Source organism: Sorex fumeus, unplaced genomic scaffold, assembly GCF_029834395.1.
Source record: "Sorex fumeus unplaced genomic scaffold, SorFum_2.1 ptg000002l, whole genome shotgun sequence".
NCBI lineage: Eukaryota > Metazoa > Chordata > Mammalia > Eulipotyphla > Soricidae > Sorex > Sorex fumeus.
Genome location: NW_026606059.1, coordinates 28,291,190 through 28,314,080, shown reverse-complemented (window position 1 = coordinate 28,314,080; position 22,891 = coordinate 28,291,190). Strand labels below are relative to the sequence as shown.

At 40.7% G+C, this 22,891-nt stretch overlaps 1 protein-coding gene across 1 annotated transcript; it reads left to right on the top strand.

The window, feature by feature from the left end:
- The first annotated feature begins 6,701 nt into the window (after positions 1–6,701).
- LOC130022027 (NADH dehydrogenase [ubiquinone] 1 alpha subcomplex subunit 7-like) lies at positions 6,702–8,923 on the top strand. The gene is made up of 3 exons (XM_056112749.1): positions 6,702–6,981; positions 8,121–8,192; positions 8,832–8,923. The coding sequence occupies exons 1-3, from the start codon at positions 6,711–6,713 to the stop codon at positions 8,921–8,923; spliced, it is 435 nt and encodes a 144-aa protein (XP_055968724.1). The 5' UTR covers positions 6,702–6,710.
- The last annotated feature ends 13,968 nt before the right edge of the window (positions 8,924–22,891 follow it).

The following is a 22,891-nucleotide window of genomic DNA, read 5'->3' as shown; positions in this document are numbered from 1 at the left end:
TCCTGGATGTGATCCAAATATTAATAATAACAATAATATAAGAAGAAAATAAAATTTTTCTTCTTTATGTGTCAATATAGCCTTAATGTCTCAGTCCAAAAATAGGAAATGTTTTAAATATTTAAATTTGACACATAGGAGAACAGATTTAGTTGCCAATGTACTTGTTAAATAAATGCTTATATTATATTATTACATGAATATCTTGAAACTATTTCTGAGAAAGAGTTATATGTACTTACTTCCTGTGCGTCTCTCCTAAATGGACTAACTTCTTCTAGGACTAAAATTGATTTAGATGAAGCATAAGATCATGGAGGATATGTATCAGGAAATATGAGGAAATATACAAAGTTAATGAATTAGAAAATTGGGAATACAAGATGAAATAAATAAACATTGAGTCAGATAGTGTCAAGATGGAATTGTCTTCTGAGATTATATAACGAACAACTATATTCTCTTGCATATGGAGTTTGAAAATTGGAGGGAAGGAGAAAGTCTGTTTCCTGGGGGTCTAAGATTTAAGAGATTAATGAGAAATTGAAGGCACTCTCTATGCCTGAAACAGAATCCTCTTCAATGTTCTCTTTTGAAATACTAAGAGAAATAAGATCAGAAAAAGATTCCACTAACTGATTCGGCTGCTTCCTACAGTAATGTGGTGATTGGACAATGATGAATCTCCTGTGACATTGATGCATCTTTGGTGTCAAATCTTAGAAACATCTTACAAAAATGGAAAATTCAGAAATAGCTGAGAAACGATTTTTCCATACTTATCTTCATCCCAATATACAGCTTTTAATTTTCAGAAAGTTAAATGCTATAATGTTGGAGAATTATGGCTAAATGTTTCTGAAAGTAAGTTGAGTTTTTCTGTGTTATGTTAAATAAGGTCAGTTTCACTGTAGAGTATAAATAGTCCTTGCTTAGTTAACTTGGCGAAGTTTCATCATAATGAACATCTGGTTAAATTCTTACATACAACTGAAGGAGTTACTTTTTAAAATTTTTGGAAATGTAGTTCTATGAGTCCATGTCACACTTGGAACCTCTTTAACTTGCCAAAAGATGTTCTGATAACTTTCAAATTTTGAGACCACTTTGTCAGCCACCTTGGCAAGAGGCCTATATTTGAAGAGTAGACCTTTCAGAAGTAGGACCCTATAGCCAATTTGGAAGATTTTGAATTTTTGTTGGAACAATACAGTTGAGTTTTAAATCCTTTAGCCACATGTTATAAATATTAATGATGAAGGTAATGTGGTGGTAGAGGTTCTTTTTTTATTAAATGAGGATTTCAGTATTGGCTGACATGATAATAAAGTTATTCACTAAGTAACAAAATAGGATATTGTTCTAATTTTACACTTGTCTTATTTCTCATGAAGAAAAAAAGGAGTAAGAAACAGTTTCAGCATAGTAATCACAGTTATAAAGTTAAAATTCTAATGGATTAAATGGTTTAAGACAAATTAAACAATTATTTATAGTTTAAAATTTTGATAAGTCACATTGTTTAGAATTAAGAAGACACGTTATGGTCAGATTTCCTAGGTCTAAGTTATAAATCGCTTCACCAGTTGCAAACTATGCAAACTTGAAACATATATTACCAACAAACCACTGAATCATCTCACTCTAATACCAGTTAGAGTTAAGAATAGCTGCTAACTCATAAAATAATTGTGAAGACTTATTTTAGGTATTAGTCCAATGTTTGGTATAAAACACTAAGCACTGTAGCACTGTTCTCCCGTTGTTCATCGATTTGCCCGAGCGGGCCTAGTAACGACTCCATTGTGAGACTTGTTACTGTGTTTGGCATATTGAATACATCATGGGTAGCTTGCCAGGCTCTGCCGTGCAGGCGAGACACTCTCGGTAGCTTTCCGGGCTCTCCGAGAGGGGCAGAGGAATTGAACCTGGGTCAGAGGGGTCGGTTGCGTGCAAGGCAAACACCCTACCACTGTGCTATCACTCCAGCCCTAAAACACTAATTGTACAATAAATATTATTTGTTGCTTTCATTATTATTGAATAAAAAATAATTCCAATAAAAATGCATTGACTCAGAGGGTAAAGGAAGATTAGTTTTTCTCTTTGTTTCTTTTCTGAACAAGTATGCAGGAAGAGAGTATTCCTACAATAATGCACTTGATTTTGATGAATTGTTCCTTAAGTGATCATTTCCTTTTAATACTCAATGTGTCAACTGAGAGTTTTAACTTCTTTTATAGAATTCCTTGAACTGAGAATTGGATAGATGTACCTTCTGTATTGTCTGGCATGAGAGTTCCTCTAGTATCATCTTCATCTTATTTTCGAACCAAAATGTTTTCAATAGGAAAGTTACAAACCAGGAGCAATTGTGGCTACAGTGGAGCTTACCTCTTCCATAGGACTAGTTTGAATGGACCATGGACCACAGAAATAAGACACAGCAGAACATATCCCTAATTTGGGAACAAAGTCAGAAAATGTCAGTCCGAAGGGCAAATATAAGATGACATATGGATGAACTTGTTTGCTCATCTTCAGAAGAAAGCCTCTGTATGAAATCTGTATGCATTGCCCATGAATCTCTATGTTTCTAAATGGTGATGTATGGAAGATGCAGGGTACCTCACAAATTTCATGAAGGCCCCACAACTTCTTCTATGAGTCTTATCAATGTCACTGGCTAGTTTGTTCTATTCCATTTCTTCATTAAAAGATTATAATCGCATTAGAAATCCTAACAAGAGCAATCAGGCAAGAAAAAACAATCAAAGGGATCCAATTTATAAAAGAAAAAATCAAAATTATGTATTTTCAATTCACATGATAAAAAACATAATAGACCATAAAGAATTCACTGACAAATTCTTAGAAAGAAAAACTCAATACAACAAATGTGCCAGTACAAAGTCTACACACAAAAAAACTATTGCATTCCTATATTCAAATAATGAGCTAAAAGAGAAAGATCAAAGAGTTTACTAACATAGAAAATAATGTCTCTAAACATGGCATACTTAGAAATCAATTTTAAAAAGGATATTAGAAACCTATACCATGAAAGTTATGTCATTTATGAAAGTGATAAGATAAAATCTTAGAAGATAGAAAAATATTATATGATCACAAACTGGAAGAATTAATATTGTCAAAATGAACATACTACCTAAATTATATTGATTAAATGCAGTCCACATCCAGATTCCAATTATAATCTTCAAGGACTTGTAATAACATCAGTAACAAACATTTTATGAAATAATATAACACTCCAGATAGTCAAAGCCATACCGAGAAATAAGAAATTGTGACATAGCTCATTACTTAACTTCAAATTATACTATAAAGCTCTAATAATAAAAGCAGGATGGTTTGGGAATTGTTTTTTATAGTCTCTGAGTCTTGCCGTTGATGGGATTACTTAATCACTTAATCACTTAAGTTCCCGTTAGTCGTCGATTTGCTCGAGCGGGCGCCAGTAACGTCTCCATTTGTCCCTGTCGCGAGCTAGTGTAGCCCAATGGCATCTGTTCGCTCCGGGAACATGAAGGGCCTCAAACCGATCGTTCATGATCTTCACGAAGAAGTCTGACCATCTGGTAGGTGGGCGGCCACGCGGTCTTTTGACATCCCGTGGAATCCAGTCAGTAACAGCTCTAGTCCAACGGTCGTCTTTAAATCTCATTACGTGACCAGCCCATCTGATTTTCGACAACTTGGCAAATGAGACAGCGTCCCTGATCCTTGATCGTCGACGGATGTCAGAACTCCGGATTCTTTCTCTCATTTGAGTGAAACGTGATCTTCCAAGCATAGCTCTTTCTATTCTTCTTTGGGAGACCTGAATAGCGTTCTCATCTTGTTTGCGTAGGGCCCAGGTCTCTGAGGCATATGTTAATGCAGGAAGAACAGTGGAATCAAAGAGATGTGCCCGGAGCTGGAGGTTCTTCGTCCTCTTAGCTATTTCTTCGATGTTCTTGAAGGCGTTCCAAGCTGCTCTCTTCCTCCTGCGCAGCTCGGGTGCCAGGTCATTTGTCATGTTGACCTCTCGACCTAGGTACACAAAGCTGTTGCATTCGGAGATGGTCGTTCCATTGAGAGCGAATGGGACGTCAGGAACAAGGCTGTTTCACATAAACATTGTCTTCGTAAGATTCAGCTGTAGTCCTACCTTTCCACACTCACGGTCAAAGTCGGCTAGCATTTGTGCCGCTTGGCTGATGTTTGGTGTTATTAAAACAATGTCATCAGCAAAGCGGAGGTGGTGTAGTTGCCGACCATCTATCTTCACTCCCATTCCTTCCCATTCCAGTTGTCGCATGATGTTCTCGAGGGTGGCACTGAAGAGTTTCGGTGAAATGGTATCACCCTGCCACACCCCTCTCTTGACATCAACGATCACTTCTTTGTAGAATGGTGAGATCCTGGTAGTGAATCCACAATACAGCTCACGGAGGATCCTGATGTATTGGGCTTGAATGCCCTGATTGGCTAGGGCTTCAATGACCGCTTCCGTCTCAACAGAATCAAAGGCCTTCTTTAAATCAATGACCGTTAAACAGAGCGGCATCTTGAACTCCCGAGAAACCTCAATGAGCTTGGTTATTGTGTGGATATGGTCGATGGTGCTGAATCCTTTGCGGAACCCTGCTTGCTCGCATGGTTGTCCTTCATCTAGTGTTCTGCCAATCCTATTTAGGATGACTCGAGTGAACAACTTGTAGATGACAGACAATAGGCAGATCGGGCGATAGTTGCCAATGTCATGGATGTCTCCCTTCTTGAACAGTAGTACGGTCCTGCTGGTTTTCCATTGGGACGGAACCTTGCATTCAGACAGGTAGCGAGTGAAGAGCCAAGCCAGTGTATTGATGAGTACTGACGGCAGGTTCTTCAGGTGTTCAGGTCTGACCTTGTCTGGGCCGGGTGCTGTTTGTTTCTTTACCGACGAAATGGCCTGTCAGATTTCGGAAGGGAGAACGTTGGGAACGACATATCCATCCTGTGGAATTTGGTATGTCGGCAAGTGGACATGGCTATCAAAGAGATTTGAGTAGAAGTCATGGATAATCTTCTCCATTGCCATTCTGGAGGATGTGATGGATCCATCAGGACGTCGGAGGGCAGTCATCTTGGTCTTATAGTTGGCAAAGGACCTGCGGGCGTTACGAATACTTTTTCCGACTTCTGCCGCATCTACCAGTACTTCTGCTCTTCTCTCTTTGAGGTCTTCCTTGATCGCATCTCTGCACTGCTTTGCGAGCTCGGACGTTAGCTTGCGGTTGCCTGAGGCATGCGTCAAACCACGCTGGCGAATTAGCTCAAGAGTTTTCGAAGATAGGCGATTTTTTGTGGCTATCTCTCTCTTGGCGTTCCTCGCACATTCATGGAGGTGCTGAACCAGTCGATCGTATTCCTCATCAATGTTGTCAACAATGGCATCTTCCCATGTTGCCGCAATAGTACCAAAGAGTTCCCAGTTGGTGGTCATTCTGGGAGTTCTCTTTTTGAACTTTGCAGCCCTTTCTCCCCGCTCTGTGAAGTAGAATTTTGCACGAAGGAGACGGTGGTCCGATCCCGTTCGAAATTTTGGGACAACAGCGACATCAGTCAAGCAAAACCGTCGATTGAATATGATGTGGTCTATTTCGTTGTGGAATCGTCCACTGGGAGACTCCCATGTCCATCGTTTAGATTCTGCCTTCTGGAACTGTGAGTTACCATGAATGGTCTTGGTCAACATGATGAACTCAGACAGTCTCTCACCCTGTTCGTTCCATTCTAGGCCATGGGTCCCGATGTGAAGTTCTTCAGCTGATCTTCTCGGTCCTATCTTGGCATTAAAATCACCCACAATGATCTTGTAGAAGGTGTGGTCTTCTTTATAGAACTTCTCTAGCTCCATGTAGAACTTCTCGATTTCTCTTTCATCATAATGAGATGTTGGTGCGTAGACAACGAAGCTAGAAACTGCAGGCAGTGAGCCACATCTATTCAAATGTAAACGTCTGATTCAGGTTGTTAGGCATCCGAATGAATCAATGCTCTTGGCCAAGTTTGTGTTGACAAGGACACCGATGCCTCCAACACCTCTTTTATCGCATGTTCCGAGGAACAATTCTTCTCCAGTGTCGAAAACGGCATGGTGAGATTCGTGCCTTCTTGTCTTGGTCAGACCAATGATGTCGTACTTGATCATTCGTGCTTGTACCATCAGGTCCTCGATGGATGCATCTGATGCTAGCATATGTGCATCGAAAGTACAGATGATCATTTTTGTCTTCCTTCATTGTGGCAGCCTAGGTCAGCCTTGAGATTTTGTCGGCCTCTCCTTTCTCATCCTTCTCAGTGCTGCCATGTCGGTGAAGCCTTCAGGGTCAGGTGAATGAGACCAGTTGTAGTTACTGGTTTTGGCATATCGAATACACAGCGGATAGCTTGCCAGGCTGTTCCGTGCGGGCGGAATACTCTCGGTAGCTTGCCAGTCTTTCTGAGAGGGATAGAGGCTTTTGGGGCGACCTCTAATCACCCTTGTAGGTGTTACCATATCTGAACCCTATCAAATATGGTACGACAATTCCAGAAGATGGGTATTTAGTGTATTATGATGTGTCACGCGGCCGCTTGCGGCTGCGCGGGTCCGGGAAGCGTCCTGGAGTGTGGCAACGGCTGGGTAGTGGAAGTAGTGGCGGCAGCGGCGGCCCAGGATGGCGTCGGCTACGAGCCTCATCCAGATGCTGCGGAACTGGGCATCTGGGCATGACTTGCAGGCAAAGCTGCAGCTCCGGTACCAGGAGATCGCCAAGCAGACTCAGCCTCCTCCCAAGCTCCCCGTGGGCCCCAGCCACAACCTCTTCAACAATCACTACTGCACTCGTGACGGCCGCCGGGAGTCCACGCCGCCCTCTGTGGTCATGTCCACACAGAAGGCACTGGTGGCCGGCAAGTCCCATGGGATTACAGAGACTATAAAAACCAGCTCCCAGAAGAGAACAGTGCAGTCTCCTGCCCCCGCGCCTGACTGTCCTCACCGGTGCCCCTTGGAGGGGAGCGGGTTGAGCTTTCCTTCCCGCCCTGACTAGGGCTCCGGCAGCCGAAGACCTCCAGGACCAGCCACCACCATGCTGAGACCACTCTCTGCACACCTGAAGGTACCGGCAGAGACACTAAGGCAAGTGGGACCCGTGGCCGAGATCTCCAAGCCTACTCGGATCGGAGCTGAGCATCCTACACCCAGATCCTCTGAATTCCAGTAGGCGGGGGTCACACCCACCAACTGGCCCCCTGGCACCATGTAATCCCATCAACGGCCAATACTCAGAGACTATAAAAACAAGCTCCTGGAACCGCGCGGCCGCATTTGCGGCCACGCAACATCTTATTATAACATCTTATTATCTCATTCCTACTTTGGACAAACTGGCAGGCTACCGAATGTAGCCTGCCCACACGGCAGAATCTGGCAAACTCCCCGTGGCATACCCAATATGCCAAATACCAGTAACAATGATGGGTCTCATTCTCCTAAAGAGCCTTGAATATAATCTCAGGGCTAGGATGAAGGAGATGTTACTGGGGCCTGCTCGAGGCAATCGACGAATAACAGGATGATTTGTGATTTGTGATTTGTGATTTGTGATGGGACTTAAATACTTCCTTTAAATACTTCCTGACCAATGGGTTAGAATCATGTACCTAAAGACAAACCTTCAGATCTAGAGTCAACTAATTTTCGACAAAGGAACTAGGTACATGAAGTGTAGTAATGAGAAACTTTTAATGAATGGTGATGGGAAAACTGGATAATCACATGTACAAAAAAATAAAACTGGATACATACCTCATACCTTACACAAAAGTCAATTCACAGTGGATCAGACTTTTCAGAATCCATAATATACACTGAAAAGGATATAGGCAGACTGCTCTATGATTTAGACCTCAAAGGTATTTTCTTTTCTGTCAGCAAAAAAAAAGAAGCAAAAAATGAAATGGGACTATATTAAATTGAAGAGTTTCTGCATGACAGAAGAAGTACAGGGACTTTTTCAATATTTTTAAGATACTACCAAGAAGCATCACTCTGAATTCTGTGCCTAGACTTTTTAAACCTATAGCTTGGAACCAGAAAATCAGAAACATCAAGCATACCTCCAGTGACACATATTACCACAGTCCCATCAGACAAGGTAATGTTCTCATTCTTCATAAATTGGCAGAGAACAAGAAAAGCATAATTCACTTGACTGAGGGGAGAGTGACTATCACAACTGAGATCCTGCGGGGTTTCCGAGTTTCAGCTCCAATGATGACATCATCGGCGCAACGTCATCAGAGAAGGCATTTGATTTGTGCTATATTTTCTTGGCCCTGATCCAATTCCACTGAAAAGCAAAAGTGAGGTTTATTTCTTGCATTGCAAGCTCTTGGCAGATATCCAGAGAAGTCTACTCTCAACAAGTAGTCACTTTCTTTGTTTAAAGACTATTTTACTTGAGAGGGGATAGAATCTGACTGGCAAGTAAGCTTTTTGGAGAGCTGCAGGAAAGTGAAGGCATAGACTACACATATGGTAAATATTTAACACATTGACACCTGCACATATCAGCGGAGGCTCACCCTTGAACATGGTCTAGATAACATAAATTGCAGTGCTGGCATCATCTCCATGCCATTTATGTAAACACTTGTTCTAAACATTACTGAACAGTTTGAATATTCACATGGGTGTAAAAACTCTTATCCTTGAAGAAATAAATCAACTGCCAAAGTTAGAACACAGATAATTAAATGTTTTCTTTCAGCCTATCCTTTTTGTTCTCTTAAAGAAAATCGCAATTATTTTGCATTTCCTATTGAATTTGATTCATTGAGAACTATTCTTAAAGAAAATCATATACCTTTTGAGAACCAGTTTTAATGGATTAATATTTTCCATTAGCTGGGGGGGAAAAAGTGCCAACCAAAACAAAACCTTGGAGTCAACTTTTGCTGACAGAAGCTGCCCTCTGCTTTACCTGTGGAAAATTGCAGGAACCCAGAAAGTCAGCCCAGAAAATGCCCTCAGGCACCAAACCTGCAGTCTCTGAAACCACTAACAAGGTGATTTCTTTTCACCCTCCTCCCCCTTTGCCAGAAATGCAAAGAAGATGAGCTACCTCATAAACTCCTGGCTACCTTTCCTCCCCCTGAAGTCACAAGTTCTTTGTTTATCTTTTCTTTTTGAACCCTGGGAAAAGTATATCAAAGTGATTCTGTCTGCCAAAAGTTTGTGCACTTAGGAACTGGCCCCGTGACAAACGCCTGCAGAGAAGAGAAAAGATTTCTGTGTTTCTTAGTGTTATTTTCTCTCTTGAGATGTTTCCAGAGACTTGAAAGGAAGGCTGTGCTGAGGAACTGATTAAACTTGCTCATACAAAAATTGGAAGTCGGTGTGAACAACCGGCTCTCTCTGCCTCCACTCCCAGCCCAGCAGCCCAGGTAACTGGGATCACTTATCACAGAAATTAGAACTGGAAAAAAACAGTCCATCCCTCAGCCCCTTTCACCTGGCAGTGGGAGAATAGCTCCTTGTGGTCGCCATTGTTTAGTCTGGTTGAATTTTAAAACACGCATCAGAAAAAAACAGTGCCCCAAATTTCTTCTGGGAGTTCTCTCTGTAGATAAAAACTTGGAAAATTGTTAGGCTAATAAGTTGAGGATTTCTTTCAGTTAGGCTCATCCTATTATTTTGAGACAATCCTTGCCTCCTCTGTGCTTTGTGGTCTTATGAAACTATTCAGTTCTCCAGTTTCTCCACATCTGAAGATGGGAATTGTAACATTAAAATACTGTTTGGAAAAGACAAGAAAACAGGGGCCCAAGAATGTTTAAATCATGTGCTCCATGACTAGCTACATACGGCCTCAACGTATCCTCAGAAAAGATATTTTTTTCCTAAAATCTCAGAAAGCACTTATAGATCTTGAAGTTGATCTGTTCTGTTGTGGTATTACCCAGAACTTAACAAATAATCTGAGATTTGAACCTAAAGGAACTGTCTGACACGAATCCTTGACCAAATGGAGAAGGTAAGTAATGGTGAGTGCTTACTCCACCTGCAGAACCATTCTCCAACTTTCCAGGCTCCCTAGCGTCACGTACATCCACAACACTACTGTCTAGTGCATTTGTTTTCACCTGTCTGCCCTGAAACTGTCACCCTAGGGTTCCATTGCCAAACCAGTGAATCTGATGATCTGCTGATTGGACACTGTTCTCCTGGGCCCACATAAGGATGTTTACAGCTGACAGTGAGTAATGCCTGTAGCAGAAGGAACACTTTTGCAGCTCCAGAATTCTAAATGTTTGGCATAGAAATGACAATTAGGGAACATCTTTTTTTTCCTGTGAAGAAAGTTGAATTATCAGAACCCTTCAAATGACATTTTAGAGGGGCTGAAGAGATAGCACAGTGGGTAGGGCATTTGCCTTTCACGTGGCCGACCCGGGTTCGATTCCCAGCATCCCATATGGTTCCCCGAGCACTGCCAGAGGTAATTCCTGAGTGCAGAGCCAGTAGTAAAGCCTGTGCATCACCAGACGTGACCCCCCAAAAATGACATTTTAAATGAATACAATGATAAATACATGAGAGTCAAGTATATAGCTAAATATTCCTTTCTGCCCTGGTTACTCAGGTATTATTGTAGTACCAATTTTATGAATATGTAGACTAGGCCTTGGGGGAATTAAAACTTACCCAAGATTGCGCAAATAGAGATGATCCAGTTTCAAAATCTATAGTCCTAAGTCATTACACTGTTTTAGTGTCAATGCAATTACTACAAATCATAGCAACAGACATTTGTGGAGGGTTTATGTACCTGACATTGTAATAAACTTTTCACATGAAGTTTCCTATTTAATCTTTATAATCATTCACTGATGCAAGTAATATGTTTATTTTTAAAATACAAGCGAAAATAAAGCATTAAAAGACAGTGGTTGCACTTTTTCACTTACATTAAGATGATTTTAAGGATACATTTAAGTTACATAACTGTGGAATCAAATCCAAGCAAACTAATTCTAGATCTATGATCTTTCAGATCCCTTTGTTACTTGATCACTTGACATGCCGTTACTCATTGATTTACTTGAGCGGGTGCCAGTAATGTCTCCATTCGACCCTGTCGTGTCCTAATGTAGCCCAATGGCATCTGCTCATTCTAGGAACACGAAGAGCCTCAAACCGATCATTCAGGGTCTTGACAAAGAAGTCTGACCATCTCATAGATGGATGGCCACATATCTTTTGACGTCTCATGGAATCGAGTTGGTAACAGCTCTAGTCCAGCGGTCGTCTCCAAATCTCATTACGTGTCTAGCCCATCTGATTTTGAATGCCTTGGCAAACGAGACAGCGTTCCTGATTCTTGACCATCAATGGAGGTCAGAACTCCAGACTCTTTCTCTCATTTGAGTGAAGCGTGATACTCCAAGCATAGCTCTTTTGATTCCTCTTTGGGAGACCCGAATAGCGTTCTCATCCTGTTTACGAAGTGTCCAGGACTCTGGGGTGTATGTTAATGCAGGAAGAATAGTGAAATCGAAGAGATGTGCTCAGAGTCGGAGGTTCTTTGTCTTCAACTATTTTTTGACGCTCTTGAAGGTGTTCCAAGCTGCTCTCTTCCTCCTGTGTGTCTCAGGTGCCAGGTCATTTGTCATGACTTCTTGACCTAGGTACACATAACTGTTGCATTCGGAGATGGTCGTTCCTGTGAGAGCAAAAGGAGCATCAGGAAAAAGACTGTTCTCATGAGCATTGTCTTCCTGAGATTCAGCTGTAATCCAACCTTTCCACACTCAAAGTCGAAGTTGGCCAGCATTTGTGCTGCTTGGCTAATGTTTGGTGTTATTGGAACCATGTCATTAGCAAAGCAGAGGTGGTGTAGTTGCTGACCGTCTCTCTTCACTCCCATTCCTTCCCATTCCAGTCGTCGCATGATGTTCTCGAGAGTGGTGCTAAAGAGTTTTGGTGAAATGGTATCACCCTGCCAAACCCCTCTCTTGACATGGATGATCACTTTGTAAAATGGTGAGATCCTGGTAGTGAATTCGTAATACAGCTCACGGAGGATCCTAATGTATTGAGTTTGAATGCCCTGATTGGCTAGGACTTCTGTGACTGCTTCCATCTCAACAGAATCAAAGGCTTTCTTTAAATCAATGAACATTAGACAGAGTGGCATCTTGAACTCCTGAGAAACCTCAATGAGCTTGCTTATGCTGTAGAAATGGTTGATCATGCTGAATCCTTTGCGGAACCCAGTTTGCACGCATGGTTGTCCTTCATCTAGTGTTCTGCCAACACTATTCAGGAAGACTCAAGAGAACAACTTGTAGATGACAGACAATAGGCAGATGGGGCGATAGTTGCCAATGTTATGGATGTCTCCCTTCCTGTACAGTAGTAACAGTCCTGCTGGTTTTCCATTGGGACAGAACCTTGCATTCAGACAGGTATCGTGTGAAGAGACGAGACAGTGTATTGATGAGATGTTTGGGTCTGACCTTGTCTGGGCCTTGTGTTGTTGGCTTCTTTACTGACAAAATGGTGTGTCAGATTTCAGAAGGGAGAACTTTGGGAACAACATATCCATCCTGCGGAATTTGGTATGTGGGCAGGTGGATGTGGCTAACGAAGAGATCCAAGTAGAAGCCATGGATAAACTTCTCCATTGCCCTTCTGGAAGACGTGATAGATCCATCAGGACGTCAGAGGGCAGTCATCTTGGTCTTGTAGTTTGTGAAGGACAGACGGGAGTTGCGAATGCTTTCCCCAGCTTCTGCCGCATCTGCCAGCACTGTTGCTCTTCTCTCTTTGAGTTCTTCCTTGATTGCTTCTCTGCACTCCTTTGCGAGTTCAGACTTCCTTGTGGTTGCCTGAGGCATGTTTCAAGCCAAGTTGGCTAATAAGCTCAAGAGTTTTCAAAGATAGGCATTTTTTTTTGTTACTTAATGATGCATTATCTCCATAGAAATCAAAGTGATTCGGTTATCAGCAAAGTAGTAGAACAGACAGACTGAAACTTTTTGCTTTAGAAATGGATTCACTCCTAACTTAGCCTAGAATATCTAACCGTTGAGTACAGAATTGTCAACCATATAGGAGGCAGCAAGATGACAGTTTTCTGACATTTCCAAGCACCATCTGGCATAATCTGTGCAACTTTATCTAACGTATCACCCAGGTGGAGCCAAATTTGCCTCCATTGAGTTCCTTGTCCCACATTATGCATATAAAGCAATGATTTAAAACAAACCAACCACTGTCTTTCAAGGGCCCTCTGGATGATTACCACACTGGACAATGCTAATGAGAAAGTTTAGTCTCTCTCTCTCTCTCTCTCTGTGTGTGTGTCTTTCTCTCTCTGTCTCTCTCTCTCTCGCTCTCTTTCTCTCTCATGAGTGCACGGTGGAAGATTACAACCTGAAAGTCAGCAACTGAGAGATAAGGAACAGGTGTCTATATCCTAAGAGAGTGAGAAGCCAGTCAGAAGAACCACTTCCCTGACAGAAGAAACTAGGCAACAAACATCTAACAACATTAGACCATTAGGAAGAAAGGATAATAGTTTTGAGTAAGTTTAGTAGAGTATATTGAGAGAACCATGAGCAAAAATTTAAAGCTTCCTCTGTTGCTGTGATTGAATAAGCAGCACTGCTTGACTACTCACATTTAGGGTGAGGAAAAAAAGTATTCTTTCTCTCTTCTCCATTTCCCAAGTGTTTAGTATTCTCAAGTTTCTTATTCTCCTGGTCAAAATGGTTCAGATATAACTACACAACTAGCTGGAATCAATTCCTGATCTTTTGCATCAGCAACTAATAGTTAGGAGAAGTAATTCCTTGAGGGTTTAAATCTGGGAGACTAAGGGAGCTGATAGCCATCTTTTCAGTATAGAATGCTTTCAAATCAAGTAATCACAAAGGACAGCTGAGTTGAGAGACAGAGAGAAACATCATGCATGACTCTGGATTAATAGCCTTCATCGTGTAAGCCTGTATGATTTGGGTTTTCTGACCTTTGCCACCTAAAGTTTCCACTGCAGGGTTGATAATGATGGATTGGATTTTTTTAAAGTTAGATTTGTCAAGGCAAACCTCTTCAAGCATGTGGAAATCTATGTCTCAAGGCACTCATAATGTGTGATTTCTCAGAGGATAGAATTAAGGTGATTTTTGCTTTGTGAATAGTAGAATATTCTATACACTATTTTAACGCTAGTAAAATGGTGAGCGGGTTGACTAATCACACTGTTTCTTTGTTTCTAGCCCCTCTGTATTTGAGCATTTACTCTTGTAAACTCCCAGGGACAGTTGGTACGAACGTGCCCAGATGTGCTTCCACACACCTCATTCATCTTCCTCTGAAAAGGTGAGGGCTAGTGTTCCTTCTTGTAACTCCATTAAGCATCTTTTCTAACCCAACATGGTTTCAAATTCTCTAATCTTGTTAGGTCAATTGTGAGTTATTTGTCAAATAAAAGAATAAATTTATCGTGATATCTGAAAACTGGGATGTCATGATGGCTAATAGCTTTCAGAGGCAAAATCGCAGTCTTTGAAAAAACTGGAGGCAGGAGAGTGTGTGAGCACAGTTTTCCTGGTGTATTTCCCTCCTGCTCAGACACACACACACACACACACACACACACACACACACACACACACCATTCACACCAGAAGTGAAATGAGAAGCTGTATTGACTAAAAGTCCCACTGGTAGGCTGGAACCTCCACCTAAACCCAAGGTTATATTAATTCTTTCCCTGGCCACTATATTTCTGGGTAGGAACAATAATAGTGCATGGAGGGACAGCTGGGGTGAAATGAGGAAGCATGAGACCCTTAAAATGACTGAATTTACTAGGTACTCTGAATTGGCTTCCTGCATTTCATCTTGGGAGAAAAAAAATCCAGAACAAGTGACAAAAAATTATATATACACATATATAAATTATATATATATGCATATATATTTCTGACTTTTTGAATACCCTTAAGGGGGAAGGTTTCTAGCCTTTCGAATAGTCAAATTGAAGCTTAAGGTGAATGTGTGTGTGTGTGTGTGTGTTCACGCACATGTGTGTACTTGTGCTTGTGATTTTCATACAAATTCTGCATTTAACCTGAGTTGTGTGTGGACTAATGTTTTCTGAGTTAATTTATCTTTGCATCTACATTAGATCACAAAAATGAACAGTGATTGTTATTAAAATCAAATTGTCTACCTCACTGTGTAGGATCTAGAGTTAACAATATTATATTCTTGTCTTAAAATTCTGCTAGAAATTTTAAGTTACATTTTTATATAATAATTGTAAATTTCTATGATCGCAGGAAGAAATTTTTTGAGATAATAGATTTATGCTTGTAGTGATGATTAAAAGGCTGTATAGTTGTGTCTTGGCTAGAGCGATAGCACAGTCGTAGGGCGTTTGCCTTGCAAGCGGCCAACGTGGCCGACCTGAGTTCGATTCCTCCGCCCCTCTCGGAAAGCCCAGCAAGCTACTGAGAGTATCTTGCCCGCACGGCAAAGCCTGGCAAGCTACCCGTGATGTATTCAATATGCCAAACACAGTAACAAGTTCACAATGTTACTGGGCCCGCTTGAGCAAATCAAGGAACAACGAGAGGACAGTGACAGTGATAGTTATGTCTTAAGTCATTAAGCTATGAATAGCAGTACTGTGTGTGTGTGTGTGTGTGTGTGTGTGTGTGTGTGTGTGTGTGTGTTGTGGTTTTTGACTCTCAACCAGCAGTGCTTAGATACCATTCCTAACTTAGTGCTCTGGGATCAATCCGAGAGGTGCTGGGAACCGTGGGTGCCAATAGAAGCCTTGTATGCTGCATCAGAGCATGCTTATCAGTCCCTTGAATGGTCTTTTTATCCACCCTATACAGTTTTTTTTTTGTATAAAAAAATTGAGTTTTTTTCATCCAACTCAAAATGGAACCATTGTTTTTTTATCCTGAAATTCTATAGAGTTATAGTTGTTCCTTATGTACCTCCAAGAGTAGAAACAGGTAGAATAAGATGTGTCTCTAAACAAATGCAGGTTTCTTCTTTATTTTGTTATCTTCTTACACGAATCACACATGCACAACTGAGTAGTCAGCACTAATAAATGCACTGATAATATTTTAATTCCAAGATTAAGGCAATTTTATCACACAATACATTCTAATGTTTCAGACATATCTTTAGAGAGAAAACAATTAGAAAAAAATACACAGATAATAATGTAATGATCCACCACACACCCATCACTGAGATTTGATACATATTTGTTTCATTTTTTGAAATCTTTGAAAGTCAATCACAGATCCTTAGCACTTCATTCCTATATGTTTCCTTTTATGTGTTGCTCTAAAACAATTCTTTTTTTATAGTACAAGTATCACAGCACCCATAAGATTATTATCAAGTTTAAACCATATGTAATAGTAAAAATATTTTACATGTTAAATTTTTTTGTTGGTGTCCAGAACTATAAAGAAATGTATATTACTGTCAATAGTTAACGTGTTGACATATCAAACTGTTTCCATTCTTTGAGGTCTAAGTCACTAAGGTCATAGTCAAGTTTAAGAACTACAATCTCAGGGGCTAGAGTGATAGCACAGTGAGTAAGGTATTTGCCTTGCTCGAGGCTGACCTGGGTTCAATTCCCAGCATCCCATATGGCTCCCTGAGCATTTCCAGGAGTAATTCCTGAGTGCAGAACCAGGAATAACCCCTGAGCATCTCTGGGTGTGACCCAAAAAGTAAAAAATTTTTTAAAAAAAGAACTACAATCTTAGACTTTCATTGAAAGCCTCACTAAGTTTTGTTTGATGCTATGAGTCTTTTTTGTGTGTGTGTGTGTTTTGGGTCACACCCTGCGATGCATACTCCTGGCTCATGCACTCAGAAATTACTCCCATATGGGATTCTGGGAATTGAACCCAGGTCGACTGCATGTAAGGCAAACACACTACATGTTGTGCTATCTCTCCAGCCCATTGAAGCTATGAGTTTTAAAAGTGTCTATGAATGCTTTATAACGATAGTATAAGGTTACCAATACAAAAGGATATCATCTTGGATACTGAAAAAGCTCTCAAATTCAAATAAAAGGCATATATTGAGTTACAGCTTGAGTCTTTTTTTGCAATTTAAATCTGAGACAATCAACTGACTTAATACTTTCTTCACATGAGATGTAGGGATTAAGCTACCAATGGATTGAGACCTTCCCCTAATTCATATGCTGAAGTCCTAATCTGCCAATGTAATTGTATTTGAAGATAAGGCTTTTAGGAAGTAATTAATGTGAATTTTGAGCTAAATGATTTGCCTCTCTTGAAATGATGAGACACTTGAGTGCTGTCTAGAAGGTTGTAAGGTATGTCGCTTTTAAGCTATGCTGACCCTCACCTGTCTTGAAAAATTTATGCTACTAACCTGCAAGTAATAGCAAGTAAAATCCACTAGTTTCTCTCTAGAGTTCTCTCCAGATATGAGATTTTCTAATACTAAGTTTTTATTTTAAATAGTTTGCAGATAGAGATGATGGATTTACAAAAGTTCAATAGACAAAGCCCATTAGATTAAATAAAAAAATCTGATTTTAGACAGTTTGCTGATAAAGATGATGGGTTTACAAAAATTTAATAGCAGTGAGCTATTGGATAAAATTATTTTACACTTTGATCAAGTATTTTGCTTATTTTAAATTACATGTCACAGTGATTTGAAGACACTTATGCACAAACACTCTTACACATTCTCTGCAATAGTTTAAATGCTGGGTCCTCGTAGGATAAAATTGATTTGTCATTTCTTTCTGGCCATAGGGAGCTTAGGTTTATTGGGTTACACCATTCACAGTGCTCCGGAGGCACTCTCATTTCTCTGTGTTTATCTTTAACTTCTCAGTGCCCTCTTCCCCAACCGGTTAATCACCTATTTCCCCTAAGCAATACCTGTGACTTGTAAAATCAAATTCCTCACAAATCTCTGAATTTGTATTTGTAAGTGAAATGTTGCTTTTCTCCTTCCCTTATGTCCTTTTTCATAGTTTACTTCAGAGTAATGTTGGGCAGAGCCTGGCAAGCTCCCCATGGCGTATTCAATATGTCAAATACAGTAACAACAACAGGCCTCATTCCTCTGACCCTGAAAGAGCCGCCAATCGTTGGGAAAAGATGAGTAAGAAGAGGCTGCTAAAATTTCAGGGCTGGGAGAAATAGAGACGTTACTGGCACCTGTTTGAGTAATTCGATGATAAACGGAATGACAGTGATACAGTGATACAATACTTCAGAGTAATGTCCTTTTTGCATAGACACAAGAAGACAGTGCTATGCTTTGTAACTTGGGAGTTAATTGACTCTGAATAATATTCACTCCTGGGCATCTATTTTCTCTACTTAAGCCTTAGTTGCCCTTAGTTCCTAGCACTCCAAAAGCAGGGTCTGGATGGACCCAGGGCAAGCTGTGAGCTACCCTGTATCGAAATGGGACAGGCCAAGCACCATAATACTTAACTGTAAATTAACAGCAGGGTCATGGGCAAATTCTGCCATGATCCAAAGAGTAACAACTAGATTAGAACCCTGCTAGGGTTAGGAAAGAATAATATGGCCTGAGCACTGTAGTCTGGGATCTACAGTGAGATGTTCCCAAATATCTTGTAGAAAGTTACCCTACAAGCTTAATGTATCTCTTCTATCTCCATACAAAATGACTAATATTAAAAAAGTAGAATTAAGATAAATGTTTAAATGGTTATTGGACTAAGAAAGGAGAAACGCACCTCTATAGATGGTATTTCGACTTTGAGCAGATCTCTTTGCTGTAGGATATCTTAGTCTTAGAAAAGTTCCACTCAGAAGTAAGAGCTTTCACATGTTATTGTGCTAGCTGACCTAGGTGTAGTTGCTACCTGAAATGCTTGGAGGTTGGGCACTAGACCAAGGCTGCGAGAAGGAGCTCACAGAGAAACTAGCATAGGGGGTGGAGGCTGGAGCAATAGCACAGCAGGTAGGGTGTTTGCCTTACACGCAGCCAACCTAGGTTTGATTCCCAGCATTCCATATGGTCCCCCAAGCACCGCCAAGAGTAATTCCTGAGTGTATGAACCAGGAGTAACTCCTATGCATTGCCGGGTGTGACCCAAAAAGCAAAAAAAAAAAAAAAGAAAGAAAGAAACTAGCATGGGGAACATGAGGAGACGGGAATGAGGGGCAGTGTGAGACTGGAATGGGGTGCTCAGGGAGACTCGAAGAGGCGGGTGGGAAGAATGAAAAAAAATGGGAACCCATCACCAACCAGCCTGGTTGCCCTGTTCCCTCCTTCATGCGTCTGCTAGCGGTGGCTGCAGGCTGGGGTAGGGGAGGTGGCTCGTGGCCACTGAACGCATGTGGCAGGCGAGAGAGACTGCCACCACCACCAAAGAACACATAAGTCATTATAAAGAGAAGGAGGTAGCAATGATTCTTCTCTAGTGTCAGAAAGAGGCATGTCCTTGTTGACATCTTAATTTCTTCTTCAGCCTTCCTAAGATGCAAGAGAGTAGATTTCTATTGTTTTTAACCACCCAGTTTGGCTTAATATATTGTCGAAGCCTTTGGGATCTAGTACACATATTCTTTCTCCTCTGAACTTTGGCTTTTTTTAAAATTATTTATTGAATCACTGTGGGAAAAGTTACAAAGGTTTCAGGTTTAAGTCTCAGTCATGCAATGATCAAACACATTTCCCTTCACCAGTACTCATTTTTCACCACCAAGAACCCCAATATACCCCCCCTCCCACCCCTCCCAATGCCTCTGAGGCAGATGAATTCTAGTTAACACTCTATCTACTTTGATTAGATTCATTGTTTCGACAAAAGATGCACTATTATTGTTTAGAGTTTACACCCCCAAATCAGACCTGCTGAAAAGGCATTGTGAAATAATTTGTTTTCTACAGCTGGTTACAAGAACCAAATGATGTTAGCGGCCGCAAGATTTTGGATTTCTGATGTTTTACTTATTAAGCCAGGAAGTATTTTTGCAGAGAGCCAGATAATTGTTAGATTGGTTTCTGTGGCTCTGGAGTCATGGCCGTGCCGGAGACCTGCTCCTGGGGCGCAACTTATGACCTCGGTAGAGCATGAAGGATGAGCAGGGAACGACCCCCTTCCCATGAAGTTTCAGTTGCCCCGTCACCTCTGGCTCATACCTGGCTTTCCAAAAAGCTCCGAGGCAGCCACCATCTTTCTGTCCAGGGGGAAAAAGGCGGAAGGGAGCAACACCCTTTCCCTCCCGGGCAGGCATGGTGCCGTGGATTAACACATAGTCCATTCACCACTTTTCTTCCACAAGCTGCGGGGCTCTGTGTTACGTCCTTTTGCTTCTGGAGCCCTGTCTGTGCCGGAGAGCCACTCGTGGGGCACAAACTCCTTTGAACTTTGATTATATACCATTATTCAATAAATTCAGTATCTAGATTTAAAAGATTTTACATGTGACAGAAGATACACATATTTTTTTTTTTAGGTGCCACAAAAATGTACCTTTTTCTTTTGTTTCATTTTTTTTCTTTTTTTATTAGTGAAACACCATGAGGTACAGTTATAGGCTTACAAATTTTGTGCCTGAGTTTCAGTTATACAATGATCAAGTGCCCATCCCTCCACCAGTGCCCGTCATCCATCCCCACGGGTCCCAGCATCCCCTCCCACCCCCCTTCCCCCCCCCGTCCCATCCTGCCTCTGTGGCAGGGTATTCCCCCTTGTTCTCTCTTCTTTTGGGTACTGTGTTTTGCAAGAGAGGCATTGAGTGGCAATCATGTTTGGTCTATAGACTACTTTTAGCATGCTTCTCCCACCCTGGGAGGGTCCTCACAACACCCTTCATTTGATGCTCTCTTCTCTATCTGAGCTTCCTTTTCACCTAGAACGTGTGGCTGGCCTTCCATTCATGGAGCAAAATTCCTGGTACTAATCTCAGCCATTCCTGGGTGTTAGTCTCCCATTTTGTTGCTTTATGTTCCCCAGATGAATGCAACCTTTCTGTGTCTATCCCGCTCTTTCTGACTCATTTCGCTTAACATGATATTTTCCATGTAGTACCACTTGTATGTAAATTTCATAACTTCATCTTTTCTAACAGCTACATAGTACTCCATTGTGTAAATGTACCAAAGTTTCTTTAACCAGTCATCTGTTCTTGGGCACTCAGGTTTTTTCCAGATTCTGGCTATTGTAAAGAGTGCTGTAATGAACAAACAATTGCAGATGTCACTTCGACTATCCTTTTTTGCCTCTCTGGGATATATTCCCAGGAGTGCTATAGCTGGGTCAAATGGCAGATCAAATTCTAATTTTTTGAGAGTCGTCCATACTGTTTTCCAAAAGGGTTGGACCAGCCGTCATTCCCACCAGCAGTGAAGGAGGGTCCCTTTCTCGCCACATCCGTGCCAGCATTGGTTGCTTTTGTTCTTGTGGATGTAGGCCAGTCTCTGTGGTGTGAAATTTTTGGAAGCAACTATCCTAGCTATGAATGAGCAGGGAACAAAGGAAAGAATAACAGGATGCCACTTATGCTACATTGTTGAGAACAAACTCTTGGATAATTCAGATTGCCTCTTCTAACTTTGAAGGATGAAAGAACATTAATGCAAGTGAGAAAAAGCCTATAAATGTAAACAGAATTTGTCAACCTCAGCATATTAGAGATGTGATAAATTTTTTTAATTGTGGGAGGCTGTTTTATGTCTTGAAAGAGGGTTATTAGTATACCTGATCTCCCCTAGTCACATGACTTCTTCCCCCTAAAGAACTAAATGTTTGTCCATTTAGTTGTCACCTACGGGAATAAAATCATCTTCTGTCAAGTATTGGTTAATAGTATAGGCTTGATGATAACTATAAAAATAGTACTTATAAAACTCCTTAATAGTACATTAATATTAATAAGTTTTCTAGAGAAAATCATTTTCTTAACAGTAATGAATGACACTGCTTTAACCTCAAATGGAAGGCGGTGCCTATCATATCTTTGATCTTTGTCTTGACAGTTTATGGTGTCAAATAAGATCATCTTTTGACAGAAAAGAGTTTTTTTATAAAATGGAAAATTATATCCATTTGCATAGCTTTTGTGTACACACAAACATATGAAAACATATATACTTAAACAGATATACCTCTACATATGAAACTTCAAGTAGAAACACATATATTAAAATGCTTATTAATAAAGAAGATTACCAGGGTTTAATGCAATTTATTGTTTTGAATAAGAATTCCAAATTTTCAGAGCATAATGAACAATTTTTAATGACGATAAAGTAGACCTAAAGTTTGAGAAAACTCTTCTGTTTGGAGTTACAAGCCACATTGGTATGAGTGAACGTAACTGGAACATTAGGGTAGTTATTGTATTTTAAAAATCCTCATTTGTCTCACAAAAGTGAGATTCACCCAGTCAATAGGAAAACGGCATCCAGTTTTTATTTTGTTCTCTTCAACATGCTTATTATCTATTTGGAACTTTGTAATCTTCACCATGCGATTGTGTGAGTCACACAGTTCAGTATCCCTTTATTTACTTCCACACAGTTGACTAATGTGTTTTAAAAGCCATCTATAATTACAATGAACATATCTTTCTAAAAATATACTATTTGTCTTCTTCTTCTTCTTCTTCTTCTTCTTCTTCTTCTTCTTCTTCTTCTTCTTCTTCTTCTTCTTCTTCTTCTTCTTCTTTTCTCCTCCTCCTCCTCCTCTTCCTCCTTGTCCTCCTCCTCCTCCTCTTCCTCCTTGTCCTCCTCCTCCTCCTCTTCCTCCTCCTCCTCCTCCTCCTC

Coding starts and splice junctions, on each gene's coding strand:
- LOC130022027 (XM_056112749.1), top strand. CDS start 6,711: ATGGCGTCGGCTACGAGCCTCATCCAGATGCTGCGGAACTGGGCATCT. Junction 6,982..8,120: donor TACAGAGACTATAAAAACCA/GCTCCCAGAAGA, acceptor TTAAACCTATAG/CTTGGAACCAGAAAATCAGA. Junction 8,193..8,831: donor CCACAGTCCCATCAGACAAG/GTAATGTTCTCA, acceptor GTTCTCTTAAAG/AAAATCGCAATTATTTTGCA.